At 49.7% G+C, this 26,439-nt stretch overlaps 4 protein-coding genes across 4 annotated transcripts in view; all 4 read left to right on the top strand.

Annotated features, from left to right (window-relative positions):
* Positions 1 to 26,439, top strand: part of TSPEAR (thrombospondin type laminin G domain and EAR repeats) — a 180,463-nt gene that overhangs the window by 80,710 nt on the left and 73,314 nt on the right. Inside the window, exon 2 of the mRNA XM_065943597.1 lies at positions 3,511 to 3,731. Coding sequence (XP_065799669.1) covers positions 3,511 to 3,731 — 221 coding nt within the window. The remainder of the gene's footprint in view (positions 1 to 3,510; positions 3,732 to 26,439) is intronic.
* Positions 8,125 to 8,841, top strand: LOC136173121 (keratin-associated protein 10-8-like). Its single transcript, XM_065942448.1, has one exon. It carries the CDS (start codon positions 8,125 to 8,127, stop codon positions 8,839 to 8,841), a length of 717 nt encoding a protein of 238 aa, XP_065798520.1.
* On the top strand, positions 14,546 to 15,184 carry LOC136173127 (keratin-associated protein 10-8-like). The gene has a single exon (XM_065942454.1). It carries the CDS (start codon positions 14,546 to 14,548, stop codon positions 15,182 to 15,184), a length of 639 nt encoding a protein of 212 aa, XP_065798526.1.
* LOC136173124 (keratin-associated protein 10-8-like) lies at positions 20,768 to 21,457 on the top strand. The gene has a single exon (XM_065942450.1). The coding sequence runs from the start codon at positions 20,768 to 20,770 to the stop codon at positions 21,455 to 21,457; it is 690 nt and encodes a 229-aa protein (XP_065798522.1).

Raw genomic sequence — 26,439 nt, 5'->3', positions numbered from 1 at the left:
CCTTCCTGCCACTCCCTTTCCAGCCCCGGGGCTCATTCTGCAGGAGGCTTTTGTCCCAGGGTCCCTGGCCTGGCCCCAGTGGGCTCCCTTCCAGGGGAAGATAGGGTTTTGCTTTCTGCCTTGTCTGTTGCTGTGATCAGCTCCTCCAGCCCCAGGTTGCTCAGCTCTTTCTTCAGCTGCGCTGAGTAACCGACAGGGCCAGTCACCACCCTCCCATCTTACAGACGAGGCAATTGAGGCTCAGAAGGTGCAGCGAGTCAATCGTGGGTCAGGGCTTATGAGGCTGAGGTCAGGGTTAGGACCTCAGCCTAGCCGGCTTTGAGTTCATCTCTCTGTGGCTGCTACATCCTCTTTGCTAAATTATGAGCACCAGGGGACAACTGTTTATTTTGGAAACTGGCATTTCAAGAAGCTTTTGTGGAATAGATGAAGACCACTCAAATGAGAACAAGACCCAAAGGAGAACAAGCCAGTCTATTCCACGCTGGCTCCAACAGGCAGTCTGCCACTGTCACCTGGGTTTGGCAGAGGCTCAGGCACAGCCTGGAGTGGCCAGAAAGGCCCGGGTGTGGTCTGACGGAGGCTGTTGGCGTGCAAAGCGGGGTGGACCAGAAGCTGTGCCCATGTGCCCCGGTCAAGGAGCAGGTCTGGTTTTCCCCATATGGCCCTGAACTGGACTTGGGGACAAATGTTAGGGAAGCTGGTGGTCACTGATCACGTTCTGGGCAACAGTGCAAAGGCTGTGGGCTGGCTTCCAGGCTGGTCACTGCAGAGGTTATAGGGCAGACCTCTCTGGCCATGTGTCTATGGCTTGGCCATTGTCCATCTGTGTGTCCAGTCTCCCAGAAGGTACTGGTGACCGTGCCACATCTATTAGAGTTATCTTGCTGAACTCCATCACTGCCTGTCCAAATGTCCTTTGTGAACCCTGACCTTTATGAAATCAGTCACTCAGTGGTTCCTGCATCAGCGGGACTTCCCCAGGAAGACGAACACACTGTCTCTTTAACCTGCAGAACCCTTGGCAGGGCGGGGGTGTAGAGGCTGCTTGGGCTGCACAGTGGGTAGTGGAGTGGTGGGGGGGCAGGGTACTAGGAAGAGGCTGTCTCAGTTAACAATGGAGGGAGAGGCTTGAGCTGGGATTAGTGGAATCCAGGTCTCCCTACTTGCCGTGCCTGGGGCTTGGCCAGGTCAAGTCTTGCCCCAGCAGCTGGGTGGCCTGCCTGGTGGAGGGCACATATTTCTTGAAGGAGCGGCTGGACCCCTGTGGGGCCATAGCTAAAACCTTGACAGTGGGCCCACTGCCAGACAAGGCCCGTGTACCCTGTGTCTCTCATTTTGTGGGTGAATGTAGGGTGAGCAATGTTCACTTACAGCCCCAGGCTCTCCAGGGGCCCTGCCCAGGTACAACCTCACCCCTCACCTGGGCAGCCCAAGGCTGGGGTCAGGATCCTGCTCCCGAAACAGACTCCCCTCCACCTCCGACCCTGGCATCTGTCTGGGAACCCCGCCCCCTACACACACAGCTAATGCTCCTGCCCTCGATGTTCAGGTACATCAGAGTCCAATCCATGAGTAGTGTAGTTTGCAGCAGGCGTGCTTTCCAAAGCGAAGGCCCCCACCACATGCCGCTTCTCATATTCAGTGGTGGAAATGACAATCGTGACCTGCCCTCCCATCACAGAGCAGCATCCATCCCTCCCTCACCACATCCTCCAGAGGGTCTCACCTGTCTGTCCTCCCAGACCCTGCTCAGGCCACCACATCCCTGGGTCCCCAGTGCTGCTGCCCAGCTGGTGTGAGCCTCAAATCGGTGTCCAGCCTGCCCTCAGGCCCTGCACCCTCGGGTATGTCCACACCCGGTGGGGTGCCTCCAGACACACGAGGATGGCCCCTGGCCCTCTCCAGGAGGACATCAGCATCCCTGGCTGTGTGCCCCAGGCTTGATGGCCCTTAACTCTGAAACTTGTTGAGCACTGGGGGTTGGACAGTGTGGTCTGGTTTTAAGAGCCCGAGTCCCTTGCTTGTTGAGGCCACCCACTTTCCCAGTAAGAATTTCCTGCCTTCTGGGTAGAATCCCTCTGTTCTCTGGACCTCGTCCCTCCCCCCGCCCACTCTGGTCTGCTCTGGTCCCTCTCACCGCTGACCTTCCACGTTTTGCGCTCTGACTTTGAGTGGCTATCGCCCGCAATGCAGGAGACCCCGGTTCAATTCCTGGATCGGGAAGTTCCGCTGGAGAAGGGATAGGCTACCCACTCCAGTATTCCTGGGCTTCCCTTGTGGCTCAGCTGGTAAAGAATCCGCCTGCAATGCGGAAGACCTGTGTTCGGTCCCTGAATTGGGAAGATCCCCTGGAGAAGGGAAAGGCCACCCACTCCAGTATTCTGGCCTGGACTGTATAGCCCATGGGGTTCCAAAAAGGCAGACACAATTGAGCGACTTTCACTTCACTCCTCTCTTCTCTGGACTCAGTGTTTTTCCTCTTAGCTGGTTTGGAGAGACCTTTCCCTTCCTAAATCCCCTTAATTTAATGGAGAAAACACGCTCCTTGTCTTCTGCTTCATCCTCCCCGTTTGTGACACCCCGTCGCTGGGAGCCTCCACAAAGCCCACTCTGGTCACCCTCTGGGGCTGAGCAGAGCAGCCTTGGGGCAGGTGGGGCTGGGCCTGAGTGCGGTGGGAGTGCACTGGGGCATCCTTTGTTCTCATGGTCGCAGCCCTGCTGACTTTGCTGACCCATCCCCATAGTGCCCTGACTGCCAGCTCCATTCAGGCTCAGGCCTGCTAGCAGGACCGCCAGGCCCCTAGGGAGACAGCTCTGGGGAGTGGCTTTTCATTCGCACGTGCCTGTCACTTATCCCAGCCAAGGCCTGACACATGGAGGTCAAGTCTGGAAGGGTCCAAGGGGCAGCCATGGGCTCTGCCCCGAGCCAGTCCTTCCCTCCCACTGTGGGACCACGGGGTGGTGGGGTTGACACGACCCCCGCCACTAGTCACAGGTGCTCACCCGGCTCCCCACTGTCCTTTCCTACCATCTGGCCTTGGGTGTGTTTTGTCTGATGACCTTGAACTTCAGAACAGGAGCCTGCCTGCTCTTCTACAGTGTGTGGAGGAGGCAGTGCCCGGGCCGGGGTGAGTCCAGGTCTTGTCAGGTGCCCGCCCTCCAGCAGCACAGGGAACCTTACAGACGGCTCTGCGGGGCATGGATGCGGTACCTGCCGCGTCCAGACCCGGATGCTTCCCGCGTGGGAACCTGTCTCCTGGACACCTGGGGCTAGGCGGGGCCTTCCTGGACCTCCAGCAGGCCCAGCACAGCGCCTGTCAATGGGAGGACAAGGTGGAGGCGTGGGAAGGAGAGGTCACGGCAGACCCATTGGGTTGTAAGCTCTCCGTGCCTCTGCCTGCTCACTGGTTAGAGGGAAGTTGTGACACCCAGCTTGCAGAGCTCTTGTGAAGATGCTGAAGTCACACCCGGGCACCCTGTAACCCTCCTGTGATTTCCTTGACACAGACCTGCGGCCCCTGGATGTGCTGGCAGAGGCGGTCCCTCCCGATGGCTCTGCAGTCGGGGTCAGGGTGATGCAGGTCCAAGGTGCTCGAGGACTCCAGCTCTCAGCCGCCGCACCCCATGCCCTGAGCTTCCCTGCCTCGAGGATTTTCTTCAGATGTGACCTCTTCCCGGAGGAATTTTCCATCGTTGTGACCTTGAGAGCCCCCAGCCTCCCCCCTAAGGTCAGTGACTCCTCCTGCCCTACCTGTAGAGCCTCTGGCTTACCCCTGTGCCTTTGCATGTTCCCAGTGCCAGAGTGTGCAGAGGGCATGACCCGCCCATCAAGAGCTCAAGAGTGGCCGGCCTTGGTAGATACTGAGGTGCCCATTGCTGTGAGTGTGCAGGCAGAGCCTGTGTGAGCGTCGCCAGGGGTCTGTACAACACCTGTAACCTTCCGGTGTGCTTAGCTGTCAAAGGCGAGGGATGATGCCACAGGTTTTACTTTGACATCCTATGGCAGGAAATGTGAACAAAATAACAAAACATACCCTTCTGGGGTCTGCTTACCTGTGATTTGCAGTCCCATCCAGCCCAGATTCAGCTAACATCCCCATCCTCTCCTGCCAGGATGGGAGCACTCTGGAAGGTTCTGCAGGGTCCAGGAGAGGCACTTGCTAGGCATGCAACCCATCCTTCATGTTCCAAGTCAGGATCCTCCGTCTTCTCTTAGCAGTGTCCATGCGGGCTCAGTTGTGTCCAGCTATTTGTGACTCCATGGACTATAGCCCACCAGGCTCCTCTGCCAATGGAATTTTCCAGGGAAGAATACTGGAGTGGGTTGCCATTTCCTCCTCCAAGAGATCTTCCCGACCTAGGGATTGAACCCACGTCTCCTGTGTCTCCTGCATTGGCAGGTGGATGCTTTACCACTGAGCCACCTAGAAAGCCCCATCCTTCCATAACCGAGACTCTCGCTGTGGGTTTTCTGTCAACTGTGATTCCATCCTGATACTCTCCAGGGACTTCTGCTCGCTCATCCTCTCTGCTTTCATTCCGCACAATCTACCTGCAAACCCATCTGCTGAGTTTTCAGCTCCAGCCATTGTGTTTTCAGTACTATAATCTCCATTGTCTTCTATTTTTTGTAATTTCCAGTTCTCAGGTAAAAGTCTTTGTCATGTCAGCTACTTTCTTGAACAAGATCCAATCCATGGGTCTCCCAGAAAATTGACTCCATCTCTTTATTTCCTGTGATTCTCAGTAACTTTTTTAAAAAAAGGTTTGTTGAGCCGTGATTCGGATATCTGAGGTGCACATGTCGGGGCGTTGGGTGGAGTCAACCTCCAAGCGCAACCCTCACCACAGCCTGTTGTAGCTCATGCCTCTTACCTCAGAAGGAAGCCCTTAGCCCATGGGCTCCCACCCTTCACCCCACACTCCCCACCCCCAGCCCTAGGCAGCAACCATTGACTTTACATTATCTTTGGGTTTGCCTGGACATTTCATAGCACTGGAATCATATAATGTATGGTCTTTGTCAATGACTTGTGTGGTATGTGTCCAAGGTTCACCCGTGTCATAACGTGTATCAGTGCTTCATTCCTTTTTGTGGCCACTCCGTAGATTACTGTGAGGATATACCACATTTTGATCACCCCATCCATCACTGATGGACGTTTGGCTTGTTGCTGTCTTCTGGGTATTATGAATAATGCTACTATAAACATTCACGTGCACATTTTTGTAGGGGCATGGATTTTCATCTCTCATGGGTATATACTTGGTGGAGTTGATGGCTCTTACATCAATGGATTAACATTTTAGAAATTGCCAGATTGTCTCTCAAAGTCGCTGCACCATCTGGCATCCCCATCAGCCCTGGATGAAGGTTGTGGTTTCTCCACATCCTCCCCAACCTTTGTTGGTATCTGACTTCATTATTCTAGTGACCTTTGTGGGCATGAAGCAGTATCTCACTGTGGCTTTGATTTCATTCCCTTGATGAGTAGTGATGGTGTGTATTTTTTCATGTGCATACCGGCCATTTATGTCTCTTCTTTGGAGGAATGTCTATTCAAGTCCTCTGCCTAGTTTTTAATTGGATTATTTGCCTTTTAAATTGTTGTGTTATGAGAGTTCTTTATATATCCTATATATATATCCTTGTGCTATACAGGATTTTCAAGTATTTTTCCCCATTCTATGGATTGTATTTTCACTTTCTTGATGGTCTCCTTTGAAGTACAAAATGTTTTAATTTTGATGAAGTCATATTTACCTATTTTTTTTTCTTGCTTATACTTTTAAAGCCATATCTTAGAATCCAGTGCCAGATCTGAGGACATGAAGATTTATTCCAAATTTTTCTCTAAGAGCTTTATAGAATTAGCTTTTTAAAAAAAATTTTTTTAAATAACTTAAACAATTTTTTTTGGTTGTGCTGAGTCTTCATTGTTGACACAGAGACATCCATGACCTGGCTATTATAAACAGTGCTGCGATGAACATTGGGGTACACATGTCTCTTTCAATTCTGGCTTCCTCGGTGTGTATGCCCAGCAGTGGGATTACTGGGTCATATGGCAGTTCTATTTCCAGTTTTTTAAGGAATCTCCACACTGTTCCCCATAGTGGCTATACTAGTTTGCATTTCCACCAACAGTGTAAGAGGGTTCCCTTTTCTCCACACCCTCTCCAGCATTTATTGTTTTTAGATTTTTGGGTAGCAGCCATTCTGACTGTCATGAGATGGTACCTCATTGTGGTTTTGATTTGCATTTCTCTGATAATGAGTGATGTTGAGCATCTTTTCATGTGTTTGTTAGCCATCTGTATGTCTTCCTTGGAGAAATGTCTGTTTAGTTCTTTGGCCCATTTTTTCATTGGGTCATTTATTTTTCTGGAATTGAGCTACAGGAGTGCTTGTATATTTTTGAGATTAATTCGTTGTCAGTTGCTTCATTTGCTATTATTTTCTCCCATTCTGAAGGCTGTCTTTTCACCTTACTTATAGTTTCCTTCGTTGTGCAAAAGCTTTTAAGTTTAATTAGGTCCCATTTGTTTATTTTTGCTTTTATTTCCCTTACTCTGGGAGGTGGGTCAGAGAGGATCCTTGTGTGATTTATGTCAGAGAGTGTATATAGCATTATGATTGACAGTTTATACTTTGAGCAATTTGAGAATACATGGTCCCATTGACTCGGGTCTCCATTGTTTCTGATGGAAAGCCAGCTGTAAGTCTTACTGGGATTCCCTTGTGAGTGACTCAGCATTTTTCTCCTTCTGCTTTTGACTTTCAGTGTATTTACTAGGATGTATCTGTTTGTGACTCTTATGTGTGTAACTTATTTGGCATTTATTCAACCTCCTGGATGTGTAGGTTAAAGTTGTTCATTACATTTATACAGTTTTAACCTATTATTTCTTTAAGATAATATTTCTCCGTTGTGGTCTGACTGCCAAGCCGTCCTACAGTCGCGTGCCCAGCCCCACTCATCAGAGGTCAGTGAAGGCTGGAACTCAGAAGCCCACTGGCCCCTGACAAGTCTTCTATGGAATCTGGGGGCTACCTGCAGACAAGGACATCACCAAGGTCCTGCCCTTGCCCCTTCAGAGACTTGGAAGAACACAATGGCTGAAAAATGAGGACACACAGGGTTGTGGCCAGATGCCGCTGTGCTCACTAGGTCACAGCTGTAGATGGAGTTCTGGAGACGCACTGTGCAGGTGTCTGTGCACAAGGCTCTCGGACAACCAGGCCCTCCTACTGACGTTTGCTATGCAGACTCCAGGACCTCATCCTGGTGAACTCCTACCAGTGGAAGGGGTCCTTGAGGGAGGAGATGTTGTTCTAATCAGCACCCAGGGCTGCAGGAGCCCCTGACATTGTCTGGACTGTGAGGAGAGGAGGAAGGTGTGAGCATTAAGACTCTTTTGTGCAGCTTCTATAAAAGCTCAGCTGCAATGCAGCAAAAGGCAATTGCTCCAGTGGTCATTTGCTCTGGGCTAGCCTGCGTCGGCATCCGAGCCATTCTCTGTGAGCCAGTCTCTGCCCCAGGAGGACACAGCCCCTCACATCTGACCCAGGGTTCACTCCTGGTAGACACAGGTCCCCTCGTCTCCCCCAACAACCACAGTATCAGCTCACACCCTGCAGCCACGCTAGTGGGGCATGGCCAGACCTGTCCACTCCTGAACATACCTCCCTTCTCTCAAAGCCCTGATTCTGGGATTGGCTCTCATCCCTTCCTTGGGACTAGGAGTTTTGTTTACAAGAGCAACTGCTGTCCCCACTGGAGCAGAGGGCCATTGCTCTCAGAAAGTTACCTGGCTGCTACTGTCCTTGCAAACGCATCAAAAGCTTTGTTATTATCTTTCCTCTGGAGACAAACATGGGCAGGATATCCCTGCCTCCACTCAGGAGCCTCACCAGTCAAAGGTATTTACAGACAGTGACCAGTGCTGCCAAAACAGAGCAAGACACTAAACAAAAACAAGGAAGGAAAGACTTCATCAAGCTGCTGCCAGACAACATACAACACAAAGGAGAGGTATAAAGCTGGGCAGCTCTAGGCACTCACACACACACTCACTCACACTCACATCCTCACCCTCCTCTGGCCCCACAACCCCACCATGGCTTTCTCTACCCTGTCTGCCTGTTCCAGCGACTTGAGCTACAGCAGCCGGGTCTGCCTGCCTGGGTCCTGTGACTCCTGCACCGGCTCCTCCTGGCAGGTGGACGAATGTCCAGAGAGCTGCTGTGAGCCCCCCTGCTGTGCCCCCAGCTGCTGCACCCCGGCCCCCCGCCTGACCCTCCTCTGTGCCCCAGTGAGCTGCGAGTCCAGCCCCTGCTGCCAGCCAGCCTGCAGCAACTCCTGCCTGGCCTCATGCTGCCAGACGTCTAGCTGCCAGCCCTCCTGCTGCACCTCCTCCCCCTGCCCTCAGGCCTGCTGTGAGCCCGTCTGCTGCAGGCCCGTCTGCTGTGAGCCCGTCTGCTGCAGGCCCGTCTGCTGTGAGCCCGTCTGCTGCAGGCCCGTCTGCTGCAGGCCCGTCTGTTGCACACCTGTCTGTTGCACGCCTGTCTGCTGCAGGCCCGTGTGCTGTGAGGCCTCCCCTTGCTCAGCCTCCTTATGCTGCCAGTCCAACCCCTGCTGCTCGGTCAGTTGCAGACCCTCCTCCTCCGTGTCCCTCCTCTGCCGCCCCGTGTGCCGCCCCGCCTGCTGCGTGCCCGCCTCCTCCTGCCAGCCCAGCTGCTGCCGCCCGGCCTCCTGCGTGTCCCTGCTCTGCCGGCCCGCGTGCTCCCGCCCTGCTTGCTGCATCCCAACCTCGGCCCCGGAGCCCTGTTGCTGACCTGGCACATTGCCAACTCCTTCCAGGGCCAATCTGAAACTTCTGTAGCTTTGAGCCCAGTCTGGGGTCTCCTTCTGCCCCAGAATTTCCTGTTAGCAGGATGGGCTGGCTCCTGGTTCCCTCCAGGCCCTGAGATTCAGCCAGCATCCTGCTTTCCATCCTTCTTAGTCATGGATTTTATCCTGACCTAGGTGAGGGGTCTGCTTGTTAACAAATAAAGTCACTGTCATGCCATCTCTGTGCCTGGAGTGCATATCTGGTCAAACCCTGGGAAAGACCTTTGTTGTGGACAGTGGGCTGGGCTGGGTTAGAAACCTGGCCTTGAGCTGCGTCCAGGACAGTAACATCATCAGGCTTGGCTCCCCACACCCTGCTCCTCTCTGCCTGGGTGTCCTGTGGCCGAGGTTCTCCTGCAGCTTCCTGTCCAGAGTATCCTGCTCACCTGTAGACCCCGCATGAAGCGAGTGATCAGGGGGAGTGGGGCAGATGTTCAGGCCCCGGGCTTGCACACTAGGAACATGGGGCCTCAGTAGTGACAAAGGAGACCCTGTTTAATAAACATCTGCCTTTTTCTGTTTTGCATATAGGGTTATCGCCACCATCTATCTAAATTCCGTATATATGTGTTAGTATACTGTAATGTTCTTTATCTTTCTGGCTTACTTCACTCTGTATAATGGGCTCCAGTTTCATCCATCTCATTAGAACTGATTCAAATGAATTCTTTTTAACGGCTGAGTAATATTCCATGGTGTATATGTACCACAGCGTGCACTGGGAGGACCCTGAGGAGTCGGGTGGGGAGGGAGGTGGGAGGGGGGATCGGGATGGGGAATACGTGTAACTATATGGCTGATTCATGTCAATGTATGACAAAACCCACTGAAATGTTGTAAAGTTATTGGCCTCCAACTAATAAAATAATATTTAAAAAAAAAAAAATAAAAAATAAACATCTGCCTTGAATACGTTAAGCTTACTCCAGAAGCAGGTTCAGACAGGCTGAAGCCAGCTGTCCTCTAGTGCCCTGGACATGAGTGTGAGTGTTTTCCTCTGTGTGCAGAGGTGCGGATGTTGAGAGCCACATGCAGTGACGTTGGGAGCCTGTGTGAGTCAGGGTTCTCCAGAGAAAGAACCAATAAGTCATGTGCACAAGCTACTGAACAACAACAACAATCCAAAAGCTTAGCGTTTCAGTACACCTGATATTGAAGAAGTATCAGAAGCTCACCAGGGTCACTGCCTGGGAAGGATCAGACTGTGTGTGACCAACAGAACCCATCGCTCTGACTGTTTAGACTTTTCTTCCTCTCCTTCTCACCTACACCTGCCCAATTCCCCACATGCTCCTGTATGTTTCCTCATTTGGGCCTTTGTCTTCTTTCTTTCTGGTTTTTCTTTTTAAGATTTTTTTTAACCTGGACCATTTTTGAAGTCTTTATTGAATTTGTTCCCACGTTGCTTCTGTTTTATGATTTGGTTTTTCTGGCCGAAGGGCGTGTGGGGTCTTGGCTCCCTGACCAGGGACTGAACCCACACCCCATGCACTGGACGGTGGATCCTTAACCCCTGGACCTCCAGGGGAGGCCCGTCATTTGTCTTGTCTCTTTAAATGTTTCTCCAGGAGGGAAACATGCATAGAGTGTTTTCTAAGCTCTTGCTTATGTGAAAATTCACTGCTGTTCTCTCTACTAGAGAAAGATACAATGGACTTCTCAGGTGGTACTAGTGGTAAAAAATTGGCCTGCCAGTGCAGGAGAAAGATGTAATAATTTGAAAATAGGAAAAATCACCTTAGTCCCAATTGTACCCCCAGAAGCTCTGTGTCTTTCACTGTTCAGTGGGAGAGCTCTGGGGTCTACCCAGTAATAGTTCATTTCCAACCAGACTGTCTGCCGTTTCTTCCTGCCTGGAGATGGAGCTGCCCTTCATTCAGTTCATTTAAAAACTGCCAATTTGGAAAACTCAGCAGTGGCCACAGGACTGGAAAAGGTCAGTTTCCATTCCAGTCCCTAAGAAAGGCAATGCCAATGAATGCTCCAACTACCGCACAATTGCACTCATCTCACACACTAGCAGAGTGATGCTCAAAATTCTCCAAGCCAGGCTTCAACAGTACGTGAACTGTGAACTACCAGATGTTCAAGCTGGTTTTAGAAAAGGCACAGGAACCAGAGATCAAATTGCAAACATCTGCTGGATCATCAAAAAAGCAAGAGAGTTCCAGAAAAACATCAATTTCTGCTTTATTGACTTTGCCAAAGTCTTCGACTGTGTGGATCATAATAAACTGTGGAAAATTCTGAAAGAGATGGGAATACCAGACCACCTGATCTGCCCTTTGAAAAAGATGTATGCAGCTCAGGAAGCAACAGTTAAACCTGCACGTGGAACAACAGACTGGTTCCAAATAGGAAAAGGAGTGCATCAAGGCTGTATATTGTCACCATGCTTATTTAACTTATATGCAGAATACATCATGAGAAAGTCTGGGCTGGCTGAAGGACAAGCTGGAATCAAGATTTCTGGGAGAAATATCAAGAACCTCAGATATGCAGATGACACCACCCTTATGGCAGAAAGTGAAGGAGAACTAAAGAACCACTTGATGAAAGTGAAAGAGGAGAGTGAAAAAATTGGCTTAAAGCTCATCATTCAGAAAACAAAGATCATGGCATCTGGTCCCATCACTTTATGTCAGATAGATAGAAACAGTGGAAACAGTGACTGACTTTATTTTTGGGGGCTCCAGAATCACTGCAGATGGTGATAGCAACCATGAAATTAAAAGACGCTTACTCCTTGGAAGAAAAGTTCTGACCAACCTAGACAGCATATTAAAAAGCAGAGACATTACTTTGCCAACAAAGGTCTGTCTAGTCAAAGCTATGATTTTTCCAGTAGTTGTGTATGGATGTGAGAGTTGGACTCTGAAGAAAGCTGAGTGCAGAAGAATTGATGCTTGTGAACTGTGGTGTTGGAGAAGACTCTTGAGAGTCCCTTGGACTGCAAGGAGATCCAACCAGTCCATCCTAAAGGAAATCAGTCCTGAATGTTCATCAAAGGACTGATGCTGAAGCTGAAACTCTAATCCTTTGGCCTCCTGATACAAAGAGCTGACTCATTTGAAAAGACTGTGATGCTGGGAAAGATTGAAGACAGGAAGAGAAGGGGGCGAGAAAGGATGAGATGGTTGGATGGCATCACCGACTCAATGGACATGAGTTTGAGTAAATTCCAGGAGTTAGTGATGGACAGGGGGGCCTGGCATGCTGTGGTCCATGGGGTCTCAGTCGGACATGACTGAGCAACTGAACTGAACTACCTGAATGTATGTTTATGGTTGGCTCTAAAAATCAGATGATCTTGAATTCCTGAGGCCCTTCCAGTCCAAACACATGCACCTTGGTGCACTCAGCGCAGAGTGGTTCGTGTTCAGCCCTGTCTTTATTGTCTTTTCCTAGTTCTTCCTTTTTCCCTGTTAGCAACTGAGCGATCACGTTTGGTGTCGGCGAAACACATGGTCTGTTTACTACATTTTCTCTCATCATATTTGGGGATTTACACTTTACCTCTGTTTGGCTTCCCTTGTGGCTCAGCTGGTAAAGAATCTGCCTGCAATGAGGGAGACCTCATTCTATCCCAGGGTTGGGAAGATCCCCTGAAGAAAGGAAAGGCTACCCACTCCAGTATTCTGGCCTGGAGAATTCCATGGACTGTATAATCCGTGGGGTCGCACAAAGTCAGACACGACTGAGCAACTTTCACTACACTCTGTTGGAGTAAGAAGTGGCACCTCCCTCCAGTATTCTTGCTTGGAGAATCCCATGGACAGAGGAACCTGGCAGGCTACAGTTCCATGGGGTCACAAAGAGTCAGGCACGACTGAGCCCCTGAGCAAGCATGCATGCTTTACCTCTGTGGTTTGGAGGAACTAGCAGTGTTTGTGCTGAGAACCACAGAGTCGATTTTCCGTAGGGTTAATTTTCCTCTTTCCCGCCTCTATTGTAAATTTTCAGCACAGCTGCCTTGGTAAATTTCCTTGGACACATGCTTCCTTCTGTGTCTAGCACTGAAGTTGGCCTGGGGGAATGCCTGGGTAAGACTCTCAATCCTATATCCAGACGGCTGGCTTCCAGTCCCAGTCCTGATACTTTGGGCTGTGTGACCTGGAGATGGTTGCTTAAGTTCTCTGTGCCTGGGCTTCTCAACTATTTATAGAATCTTGTGTGCTGAGTGGATGTGAAATCAGGTGACTTGGCAGGTGTAGAGCATTCAGGTCACCACCTGGCCTAGAACAGGGTCTCAGACACTGTCATCTGACCCCACAGCCATGGTCGTCAGCACGACCATGATGCTGCCCAGATGTCACTGTCTTCCCCAGAGTCAGCCCTTGCTGACTTTCTGTTTCAGGCTCCCTGGGACCACATCTTCTAGTATCCACAAGGAAAACCAACTCTTGCCTGAGCTTTACTTTTGGGTGTTGCCTCGCGTCCTCGAGTCTCTGCTGCTCACACGTGGGGTCTCCAGGAGGAGACCCTCCCTCTCTCTGAATCTTTCCTGGCATCACCCTTGAGGAAGACAAACCCTGGCCAGAGGGGCAGGTTGCTCGGCTGAGAAGTATGGGGTGCACAGGGTGTGCTGTGAACAGTTGGGTTTGGTGAAAGGTTGAGGAACTCGGCCGCTGACTCAGACACCTGTGAGCGCTGCTCCCTGAAGAGATCTCCTAACAGATGCCACATATGACCACGCTCCATTAACGCTCCTCTCAGGCACACTGGCTGGGCTGCAGGGACTGGATGTCCCATTCACCATGCCTCCTACTGACAGAGCAGCTGCAGGAGGCGGGGTGCCAGGATCTCCCAGTAGGCCCTGCTGAACATGACCCTCAGCTGGTTCCATGGTCACATCACCTGGAATGTGGTCGCATCCCACTTGCATTTTACAGACAAGCACATGTCACATTACACCTAAATTTTAAAATGCATAAACGTCAAAATAATATTAAAAGTACAGCGCCTCAAACAGGAGAGCTGCGACGTCTAAATTCACCAATTTAAAACATGTTCACCTCTAAACCTCACTCAGCATTGTTCCTCTTGTTCAGGTGCTCAGCCGTGTCCCACTCTTCCTGACCCCATGGACTACAGCACAACAGGCTTCCCTGTCCTTCAGCAACTCCCAGATCTTGCTGAAACTCATGTCCATTGAATCAGTCTTGCCATCTAACCAACTCATCCTCTGTTGTCCCTTCTCCTCCTACTTTAATCTTTCCCAACATCAGGGTCTTTTTTAATGAGTCACCTCTTTGAATTACGTGGTCAAAGGATTGGAGCTTTGGCTTCAGCATCAGTCCTTCCAATGAATATTCAGGGTTCATTTCCTTTAGGATCTTACCTCAGATATTTTCTATATCTTTTCTGGAGCCAAACAACGGAGAGATGGGAAAACATCCTACAACATGGGATATTTATACTCACAGGTTTAACGAGTGAAAACTATTGTGGAAACCACCCTAGCACTAATGAGGGGCTCCTGTAGCCAGCTCTCAACCCCAACAAGGAAGGAAGGGCCTGGGAGTCTCCTGTGGGGACAACACAAGCCAGGGGCCAGGTATAAAAGCCCTACATCCCCAAGCACCTCACACACACAGCTCACACACTCACACACACTCAAATCGTCCTCCAGCCCCACTGCCTCCACCATGGCCGCCTCCACCCTGTCTGTCTGCTCCACCGACCTGAGCTACAACTGTCCAGAGAGCTACTGCGAGCCCCCCTGCTGTGCCCCCAGCTGCTGCACCCCGGCCCCCCGCCTGACCCTCCTCTGTGCCCCAGTGAGCTGCGAGTCCAGCCCCTGCTGCCAACCAGCCTGTAGCAGCTCCTGCCTGGCCTTGGGCTGCAAGCAGTCTAGCTGCCAGTCCTCCTGCTGCACCTCCTCCCCTTGCCAGCAGGCCTGCTGTGAGCCCGTCTGCTGCAGGCCCGTCTGCTGCAGGCCCGTCTGCTGCAGGCCCGTCTGCTGCAGGCCCATCTGCTGCAGGCCCGTCTGCTGCAGGCCTGTCTGCTGCACGCCTGTCTGCTGCAGGCCCGTGTGCTGTGAGGCCTCCCCTTGCTCAGCCTCCTTGTGCTGCCAGCCCAACCCCTGCTGCTCGGTCAGTTGCAGACCCTCCTCCTCCGTGTCCCTCCTCTGCCGCCCCGTGTGCCGCCCCGCCTGCTGCGTGCCCGCCTCCTCCTGCCAGCCCAGCTGCTGCCGCCCGGCCTCCTGCGTGTCCCTGCTCTGCCGGCCCGCGTGCTCCCGCCCTGCTTGCTGCATCCCAACCTCGGCCCCGGAGCCCTGTTGCTGACCTGGCACATTGCCAACTCCTTCCAGGGCCAATCTGAAACTTCTGTAGCTTTGAGCCCAGTCTGGGGTCTCCTTCTGCCCCAGAATTTCCTGTTAGCAGGATGGGCTGGCTCCTGGTTCCCTCCAGGCCCTGAGATTCAGCCAGCATCCTGCTTTCCATCCTTCTTAGTCATGGATTTTATCCTGACCTAGGTGAGGGGTCTGCTTGTTAACAAATAAAGTCACTGTCATGCCATCTCTGTGCCTGGAGTGCATATCTGGTCAAACCCTGGGAAAGACCTTTGTTGTGGACAGTGGGCTGGGCTGGGTTAGAAACCTGGCCTTGAACTGCGTCCAGGACAGTAACATCATCAGGCTTGGCTCCCCACACCCTGCTCCTCTCTGCCTGGGTGTCCTGTGGCCATAGATCTACTGCAGCCTCCAGTCCGGAGCATCCTGCTCACCTGTAGACCGTGCATGAAGTGAGTGATGGGGGGGAGTGGGGCAGATGTTCAGGCCCCGAGCTTGCACACTAGGAACATGGGGCCTCACTAGTGACAAAGGAGAGACACCGTTTAATAAACATCTGCCTTGAATACATTAAGCTTATGTAAGAATTGATGCTTTGAACTGTGGTGTTGGAAAAGACTCTTGAGAGTCCCTTGGACACCAAAATCAAGCCTGAATATTCATTGGAAGGACTGATGCTAAAGCTGAATCTCCAATACTCTGGGCACCTGAGACGAAGATCTCACTCATTAGAAAAGACTCTAATGTTGGGAAAGATTCATGGCAAAAGAAGAAGTGGGCGGCAGAGGGTGAGATGTGTAGATCACATCATTGACTCAGTGGGTGTGAATTTAAGCAAACTCTGGGAGATAGTGGAGGACAGAGGAGCCTGGCATGCTGCATTCCATAGGGTCACAAAGTATTGGACTTAACTCAATGACTGATCAACAACAACAATCCAAAAGCTTAGCGTTTCAATACACCTGATATTGATGAAGTATCAGAACCCACCAGGGTCACTGCCTGGGAAGGATCAGACTGTGTGTGACCAACAGAACCCATCGCTCTGACTGTTTAGACTTTTCTTCCTCTCCTTCTCACCTACACCTGCCCAATTCCCCATGTGCTCCTGTATGTTTCCTCACTTGGGCCTTTGTCTTCTTTCTTTCTGGTTTTTCTTTTTAAGATTTTTTTTAAACTGGACCATTTTTAAAATCTTTTTCGAATTTGTTCCCACGTTGCTTTTTTTTTATGATTTGTTTTTTCTGGCCGAAGGGCATGTGAGGTCTTGTCTCCCTGACCAGGACTGAACCCACACCCCATGCACTGGAAGGTGGATCCTTAACCCCTGGACCTCCAGGGGAGGCCCGTCATTTGTGTTGTCTCTTTAAATGTTTCTCCAAGAGGGAAACATGCGTAGAGTGTTTTCCAAGCTCTTTTTTATGTGAAAATACACTGCCGTTCTCTTTACTTGAGGAGAATATAATGGGCTTCTGAGGTGGCACTAGCGGTAAAGAATTGGCCTGCCAACACAGGAGAAAGATGTAATAATTTGAAAATAGGAAACGTCAGCCTTAGTCCCCAGTGTTCCCTTAAAGATTTGTGCCTTTCACTGTTTGGTGGGAAAGGTCGGGGGTCCGCCCGGTAATAGTTCATCTCCAGACCAGACTGTAGGCTGACTTTTCCTGCCTGGAGATGGAGCTGCCCTTCATTCAGTTCATTTAAAAACTGCCAATTTGGAAAACTCAGCAGTGGCCACAGGACTGGAAAAGGTCAGTTTCCATTCCAATCCCTAAGAAAAGCAATGCCAATAAATGTTCCAACTACCGCACAATTGCACTCATCTCACACACTAGCAAAGTAGTGCTCAAAATTCTCCAAGCCAGGCTTCAACAGTACGTGAACTGTGAACTACCAGATGTTCAAGCTGGTTTTAGAAAAGGCACAGGAACCAGAGATCAAATTGCAAACATCTGCTGGATCATCAAAAAAGCAAGAGAGTTCCAGAAAAACATCAATTTCTGCTTTATTGACTATGCCAAAGCCTTCGACTGTGTGGATCACAACAAAACTGTGGAAAATTCTGAAAGAGATGGGAATGCCAGACCACCTGACCTGCCTCTTGAGAAATCTGTATGCAGGTCAAGAAGCCACAGTTAAACCCGCACGTGGAACAACAGACTGGTTCCAAATAGGAAAAGGAGTACATCAAGGCTGTATATTGTCACCATGCTTATTTAACTTATATGCAGAGTACATCATGAGAAAGGCTGGGCTGGCTGAAGCACAAGCTGGAATCAAGATTTCTGGGAGAAATATCAAGAACCTCAGATAAGCATGTGACACCACCCTTATGGCAAAAAGTGAGAACTAAGGAGCCTCTTAATGAAAGTGAAAGAGGAGAGTGAAAAAATTGGCTTAAAGCTCATCATTCAGAAAACAAAGATCATGGCATCTCGTCCCATCACTTCATGGCAAATAGGTTGAGAAACAGGGGAAACATTGGCTGGCTTTATAGTTTTGGGGATTCCAAATCACTGCAGATGGTGACTGCAGCCTTGAAATTAAAAGACGCTTACTCCTTAGAAGAAACATTATGAACAACCTAGACAGCATAAAAGCAGAGGCATTACTTTGCCAACAAAGGTCTGTCTAGTCAAAGCTATGGTTTTTCCAATAGTTGTGTATGGATATGAGAGTTAGACTATGAAGAAAGCTGAGCACTGAAGAATTGATGCTTGTGAACTGTGGTGTTGGAGAAGACTCTTGAGAGTCCCTTGGACTGCAAGGAGATCCAACCAGTCCATTCTAAAGCAAATCAGTCCTGAATGTTCATCAGAAGAACTGATGCTGAAGCTGAAACTCCAATCCTTTGGCCTCCTGATATGACGAGCTGACTCATTGAAAAGACCCTGATGCTGGGAAAGATTGAATGCCGGAGGAGAAGGGGATGACAGAGGATGAGATGGTTAGATGGCATCTCTGACTCAATGGACATGAGTTTGAGTAAACTCCATGAGTTGGTGATGGACAGGGAGGCCTGGTGTGCTGTGGTCCATGGGGTCTCAGTCGGACATGACTGAGCAACTGAACTGAACTATCTGAATGTATGTTTATGGTGGGCTCTAAAATTCTGATGCTCTTGAATTCCTGAGGCCCTTCCAGTCCAAACACATGCACCTTGGTGCACTCAGCTCAGAGTGGTTCATGTTCAGTCCTGTCTCTACTGTTGTATCCTAGCTCTTCCTTCTTCCTTGTTAGCAACTGAGTGATCAGATTTGGTGTAGGCGGAACACATGGTCTGTTTATTACATTTCCTCTCATAATATTTGGGGATATATGTTTTACCTCTGTTTGGCTTCCCTTGTGGCTCAGCTGGTAAAGAATCTGCCTGCAATGCGGGAGACCTGGGCTCGATCCCTGGGTTGGGAAGATCCCCTGAAGAAAGGAAAGGCTACCCACTCCAGTATTCTGGCCTGGAGAATTCCATGGACTGTATAATCTATGGGGTTGCAAAAAGTCAGACACGACTGAGCAACTTTCACTACACTTTGTTGGAGTAAGAAGTGGCACCTCCCTCCAGTATTCTTGCTTGGAGAATCCCATGGACAGCGGAACCTGGCGGGCTACAGTTTCATGGGGTCACAGAGTCAGGCACGACTGAGCCCCCGAGCAAGCATGTATGCTTTACCTCTGTGGTTTGGAGGAACTAGCAGTGTTTGTGCTGAGAACCACAGAGTCGATTTTCCGTAGGGTTAATTTTCCTCTTTCCCGCCTCTGTTGTAAATTTTCAGCACAGCTGCCTTGGTAAATTTCCTTGGACACATGCTTCCTTCTGTGTCTAGCACTGAAGTTGGCCTGGGGGAATGCCTGGGTAAGAGCCTCGATCCTATATCCAGACGGCTGGCTTCCAGTCCCAGTCCTGATACTTTGGGCTGTGTGACCTGGAGATGGTTGCTTAAGTTCTCTGTGCCTGGGCTTCCTCATCTATTTACAGAAACTTCCTTGCTGAGTGGATGTGAAATCAAGGGACTTGGCAGGTGTAGAGAGTTCAGATCACCACCTGGCCTAGAACAGGGTCTCAGACACTGTCATCTGACCCCACAGCTGTGGTCAGGGCCACCGTGATGACCACTGCCTAAATGTCACTGTCTTTCCCAGAGTCAGCCTTGCTGACTTTCTGTTTCAGGCTCCCTGGGACCACGTCTTCTTGTGGTCCACAAGGAAAATCAACGCCTGCCTGAGCTTTACTTTTGAGTGTTGCCTCGGGTTCTCGAGTCTCTGCTGCTCACACGTGGGGTCTCCAGGAGGAGACCTTGCCTCTCTCTGAGTCTTTTAGGGCATCACCCTTGAGGAAGACAAACTCGGCCAGAGGGGCAGGTTGCTTGGCTGAGAAGTGTGGGGTGCACAGAGTATGGTGTAAGCAGTTGGGTTTGGGTGAAAGGTTGATGAACGCGGCCTCTGATTCTGACATCTGTGAGCGGGACTCGCTGAAGAGATCTCCTAACAAACCACGCTCCGTTAATGCTCCTCTCAGGCACACTGGCTGGGCTGCAGGGGATTGGATGTCCCTCTCACCATGCTTCCTGCTGGCAGAGTAGCTGCTGGAGGTAGGGTGCCAGGATCTCCCAGCATCCCCCGCTGAACATGACCCTCACCTGGTTCCACGGTCACATCCCCTGGACCACTTGCATTATACAGACGTGCACATGTCACTTTACAGCTAAATTTTAGATGTGTAAAAGTCAAAATAATATTAAAATTACTCTACCTCAAACAGTGGAGAAGGAAATGGCAACCCAGTCCAGAATCCTTGCCTGGAAAATCCTTGCATGGACAGATGAGCCTGTGTGCTGCAGCCCATGGGGTGGAAATAAGTCGGACACGACTGAGCAACTAACACAGACATCTCCAACAGAGGAGAGCTGGGACATCTAAATTCACCAATTTAGAGATATGTTCACATCTAAACCTCACTCAGCATTGTTCCTCTTGTTCAGGTGCTTGGTCGTGTCCCACTCCTGTGACCCCATGGACTGCAGCACAACAGGCTTCCCTGTCCTTCAGCATCTCCCAGAGCCTGCTGAAACTCATGTCCATTGAATCAGTCTTGCCATCTAACCAACTCATCCTCTGTTGTCCCTTCTCCTCCTACTTTAATCTTTCCCAGCATCAGGGTCTTTTCTAAGGAGTCAGCTCTTTGAATTCAGTGGCCAAAGGATTGGAGCTTCAGCTTCAGCATCAATCCTTCCACTGAATATTCAGGGTTCATTTCCTTTAGGATCTTACCTCAGATATTTTCTATATCTTTTCTGGAGCCAAACAACGGAGAGATGGGAAAACATCGTGCAACATGGGATATTTATACTCACAGGTTTAACGAGTGAAAACTATTGTGGAAACCACCCCAGCACTAATGAGGGGCTCCTGCAGCCAGCTCTCAACCCCAACAAGGAAGGGAGGGCCTGGGAGTCTCCTGTGGGGACAACACAAGCCAGGGGCCAGGTATAAAAGCCCTGCATCCCCAAGCACCTCACACACACAGCTCACACACTCACACACACTCAAAACGTCCTCCAGCCCCACTGCCTCCACCATGGCCACTTCCACCCTGTCTGTCTGCTCCAGCGACTTGAGCTACAACTGTCCAGAGAGCTACTGCGAGCCCCCCTGCTGTGCCCCCAGCTGCTGCACCCCGGCCCCCCGCCTGACCCTCCTCTGTGCCCCAGTGAGCTGCGAGTCCAACCCCTGCTGCCAGCCAACCTGCAGCAGTTCCTGCCTGGCCTTGGGCTGCAAGCAGTCCAGCTGCCAGTCCTCCTGCTGCACCTCCTCCCCCTGCCAGCAGGCCTGCTGTGAGCCCGTCTGCTGCAGGCCCGTCTGCTGCAGGCCTGTCTGCTGCAGGCCCATCTGCTGTGAGCCCATCTGCTGTGAGCCCGTCTGCTGCAGGCCCGTCTGCTGCGAGCCCGTCTGCTGTGAGTCCGTCTGCTGCAGGCCCGTCTGCTGCGAGCCCGTCTGCTGCAGGCCCGTCTGCTGTGAGCCCGTCTGCTGCAGGCCTGTCTGCTGCGGGTCCGTGTGCTGTGAGGCCTCCCCCTGCCCAGCCTCCTGCTGCAGACCCTCCTCCTCCGTGTCCCTCCTCTGCCGTCCTGTGTGCCGCCCCGCCTGCTGCATCCCCGCCTCCTCCTGCCAGCCCAGCTGCTGCCGCCCGGCCTCTTGCGTGTCCCTGCTCTGCCGGCCCGCATGCTCCCGCCCTGCTTGCTGCGTCCCTGCCTCAGAGCCCTGCTGCTAACCTGGCATGTCACCCGAGGGCCAGCCAGGCTCAGGTTCCACCTGTGAATTGATCCTCTGTCCTGACCTGGGCTGGGTGGCTGCCCTCACTCAGGAGAGGATCCCCAGTGTCTCCACTGTCCTGAACAACTGACCTCTCATTCCTGCCCCGGGAACCCCGACCTCACGGCTTCCTGGGGCTCCTGCCTCCCAGGAGTCGCTTCCAGCTGCCTCTGGGTCACCTGCCTCCCTACCCCTCCAGGTCCTCTGTCTGGGTCACCCGACTTCCAACCTTGGGTGCACCCTCTTGGGCACCAGGATAAATAAACTCAGTTCATCACCTGATCTGCTCCCTTCATGTGATTCTCTGCTGGGGTGGGTGTAGGGGTGGAAGGAAACACACGATTGTGAACTGACACTAGTCTCCTCCAGCCACGAGTATGTCTGGCAGTGAGTGAGTGTGTAAGTCACTCAGTCATGTCCGACTCTTTGAGACCCCCGTGGACTGTAGCCCACCAGGCTCCTCTGTCCGTGGAGTTCTCCAGGCAAGGATACTGCAGTGGGTTGCCATTCCCTTCTCCAGGGCATCTTCCTGACCCAGGGATCGACCTGGATCTCCTACACTGCAGGCAGGTTCTTCACCGTCTGAGTCACCGAGGAACCCCCAGCAGTAAGTGACTGAGACCCCAAAGGGCAGGGGCCTGACTCCTCTGGGCAGGGTCCCCAGATGGGGCTCCCGCGTCTCCAGGAAGTCAGTGCCTGCTCTGGCCCTGGCCCACGGCTCGTCCCCTGCAGACCTGTCATGGTCTAGGAGTTCCTCAGGCTCCTGGACTGTTCCTGCCCACTTGAAACATATTGGCCAACTGGCCCCTTCAGTCGGCTTCATGCGGGTGGCCCCAAGGACCCCATGAAACACAACCTGTGTGTGCCTGGGGTCACCCCTTTTGGTCTGCCAGTGGGTCTGCACATTTAGGAGAAATGTGGTGGGAGTGCAGAGGCCTGCTCCAACCGTGTGGGGTGAGTGGGCCTGGATGACCTTCCCACCTGACTGATCCAGACAGCTAACAAGGTCAGGACACCAGGAGCTTGAGATGCTGGACTTGAGGAGGACAGCACAGACCCACCTGGGAGGGAAAAGAAACAGAGTGGGCCTCATAGTGGCCCAGCTCACCACCTCAAGAGTGGTTCCAGGACCTAGGCCAGAAATCCAGGTGGAATACCGTGGGTCCCTCAGTTTTAGAGATGGTTTGTGAATTGTGGGCCTGTGGGGAAGCTGGTGTCCTGGGCCAGGATGCCAGAGAAAAGAGAGCTGTTCTGAGGAACTCCCCTGTTCACGGAGGGTCTCCCTCCGTGTCTCCTGAGAAATGATAAGCAGACAGGTGTGAGGCTGAGCCTGGGAAAACCCATAAATTTAGCTGGACTGATTCACAGAGATGAAAGAGAGCCTTAAAATGACCTGCCCCCATCTGCCTGTTGGAAATGTTCGTAATTCTCAGGACATGGGTTGGCTTTTCCGAAGGATGTTGCCTCAACTCTAAGATAAAATAGTGGGAATGGAAGAGAAGAAATTAGCAGATATTAAAAGGGAATGCAATAAGCAATTAAGGTGATATGGGCTCATTCCTCGAAGACACAAATAACCAAAATTCACTTATATTTTAAATCACTCACTTAAATCCATGGTGCTCCATCTGGGTTTCTGGCCTGGGACCTGGAATCATTCTCGAGGTGGGGAGCTGGGCAGCTGTGAGACCCCCTCTGTTTCTTTTCCCTCCCAGGTGGGCCTCTGCTCTCCTCCTCAAGTCCAGCATCTCAGCCTCCTTGTGTGAGATCCGCTGAATTGTCCTGTAGCAACTTAATATATCTTGATTTTTAGGTCAGTTTTAGGTTCACAGCAAAACTGAGTGGGAAGTACAGAGTTCCTGTGTATCCCCACCCTCACACAAGCACAGCCTACCCCACCATCAGTATCTTGTGATTTGATGCATTTGTTACAAATGGGCTACATTCGTTATAATGGATAAACCTACACTGACATGTTAATATCACCCAAACTCCATAGTTTACATTAGAGTTCACTCTTGCTGTTGCTAAGTTCTATGTGTTTTGATAAATGTATTTTAACACCTATGGAACAGTGTTATAACACCTATAAACATTACGGAACAGTTTCCCTGCCCTAAAAATCCTCTGTGCTCCATCTATTCATCTCTTCTTCCCTGCTAACCCCTGGCAACCACTGATCTTTTTACTGACTCCATAGTGTGTCTTTTTCAGAGTGTCATATCCTTGGAACCATCAGGAATGGAAACTTTTCAGATTGGTTTCTTTCACTTAGTAATGTGCATTTAAGTTTCCTCCATGTTTCTTCATGCCTTGATAGCCTTTTAAAATTTTTTTTATTGAGGTAATATAGTCATAACACAAAGTTTACAACCTTAACCACTTTAAAGTGTACAGTTCAATGGTATTAAATACACTCATAACCTTGTGTAACCATCACCATTATCCAGACACAGAAGTCTTTATCTTGCAAAACAAACTCTATACACATTAAACAACAATTCGCATACTTCCTTTCTCACAGCCCCTGGAAAGCATCATTCTACTTTTTATCTCTAAAGTACTTCGTGTAAGTGAAACCTCAAAGTATTTGTCGTTTTGTGACTGGTTTATTTATCTTGCCATAGTATCCTCATGGTTTATCCATAATAGTGCCAGATTTACTCCCTTTTAAAGAGTGGATAATACTCCATTCTATGTGTATACCACATTTTGCTTATCCATTCATCCATCAGTGAACACCTGAATTGCTTCCACTTTTCAGCTATTGTGAAAAATGCTTCTCTGTATGTGGTTTCCCAAATATCTCTTCAAGATTCAGCTTTCAATTCTTTTCAGCATAGACCCAGTAGAAATACTGGATTATAGAGTAATTCTACTTTTAATTTATTGAGGAACCATTATACTGATTTCCATGTGGCTGTACCAGTTCATGTTCCCACTAACAGTGTACAAGTGTTCCGATTTCTTCACATTCTCACCAAATTTATGTTGTTTTTTTAAATAAATGGTCATTATACTAGGAGGTGTCAGGTGGCACCTCTCTGTAGTTTTGATTTGCATTTCTCTAATGATTAGTTACATTGAGTATATTTTCATGTGCTTATTGGACATTTGTATGTCTTCTTTGGAAAAATGTCTATTCGTGGCCTTTGCTCATTTTTGAGCTAGATTTTTTGTTGCTGTTATTGAGTTTTAGGAGTTCTCTATCCATTCTGGATATCAGTCTCTTATCAGATATATGATTTTCAAATGTTTTCTCACACTTCTTTGGGTTACCTTTGTTCTCTGTTGATACTATATTTTGATGAAAAATATTTAAAATTTTCGTGAAGTCCAGTTTTTCTATTTTCTTATGTTGACTGTGACATTGGTGTCATATCCAGGAAATGACTGCCAAATTCAAGGTTGTAAAAGCTTGTCCTATTTTTTCTTCAAAGAGTTTTAGAGTTACAGATCTTACATTTAGATTGAGGGTCCACTTTGAGTTAATTTTGTGTATGATGTTAGGTATGGATTTAACTTCATTCTTATGCATGTGAATATCCAATTTTCCTAGAAGCATTTGTTGAAAAGACTGTCTTTTCTCCAGTGAATGGACTTAATGCCTTGTCAAAAATGGTTTGACCTAATGTGTGAGGGTTTATTTTTGGACCTTGTGTTCTCTTCCATTGGTCTGTATGTCTGACTTTGTGCCAGGACCACTCTATTTGATTACAGTCGCTTTATAGTGAGTTTTGAAATCAGGAAGTAGGATCCCTCTGGCTTTGTTCTTTTTCAGGGTTTTTCTTTTTTTTTGGTTATTCAGGGTCCCTTAATATTCCATATGAATTTTAGAATGGGTTTTTTTATTTCTGCGAAAAGTTATCCAGATGTTGATAGCAACTGCATTTAAATATATAGATTGCTTTGGATAGTAATGATATCTTAAATATATTAAAGCTTCCAATCCATAAAAATGGGGTGTCTTTCCATTTACTTATATTTTCTTTCATTTCTTTCAACAATGATTTGTAGCTTTCACTGTATACATTTTGGACCTCCTTGATTAATTTGCTCAGTATTTTACTTTTCTGATATTATTCTAAATGGAATCATTTTTGTAATTTCCTTTTATGGTTATTCATTAGTAGTGTATAGAAATGCAACTATTTTTTATATATTGACTTTGTATCCTGCTGTTTTGCTGAATTCACTTATGAGTGGTAACGGTTTTGTGTATAGGCATGGAATTTTTAAGATTTTGTACATAGAAGGATTATGCACATATAACATCAGTGAACGGAGATGATTTTACTTCTTCTTTTTCAACTTACATGCCTTTCACTTTTTACATTAGAGAACCTTAACATATCACTGGTCTTTGGGGAAATGCAAGTTTGAAATCTGCTAAGGTACTGCTGCTGCTGCTAAGTCGCATCAGTCGTGTCCAACTCTGTGCGACCCCATAGACGGCAGCCCACCAGGCTCCTCCGTCCCTGGGATTCTCCAGGCAAGAACACTGGAGTGGGTTGCCATATCCTTCTCCAATGCATGAAAGAGAAAAGTAAAAATGAAGTCGCTCAGTCATGTCTGACTCTTAGCGACCCCATGGCTGCAGCCTGCCAGGCTCCTGGGTCCCTGGGATTTTCCAGGTAAGAGTACTGGAGTGGGTCGCCAGTACTTTCTCCAGTACTAAGGTACTACTGCATACCTAAAGTTGTTGTTAAATCACTAAGTAAGGTGAAGTGAAGTGAAAGTTGCTCAGTTGTGTCTGACTTAATTCTCCAGGTCAGAGTGGAGGCTACTGGAGTGGGTAGCCTTTCCCTTCTCCAGGGCATCTTCCCAACACAGGGATTGAACCCAGGTCTCCCACATCGCAGGCATATTCTTCACCAGCTGAGCCACAACGGAAGTCCAAGAACACTGGAGTGGGTAGCCTATCCCTTCTCTAGCAGATCT

This window comes from Muntiacus reevesi, chromosome 8 (genome assembly GCF_963930625.1).
Source record: "Muntiacus reevesi chromosome 8, mMunRee1.1, whole genome shotgun sequence".
Classification (NCBI taxonomy): domain Eukaryota; kingdom Metazoa; phylum Chordata; class Mammalia; order Artiodactyla; family Cervidae; genus Muntiacus; species Muntiacus reevesi.
The sequence above is the reverse complement of the archived record's forward strand: the minus strand, read 5'-3'. Positions and strand labels throughout refer to the sequence as shown.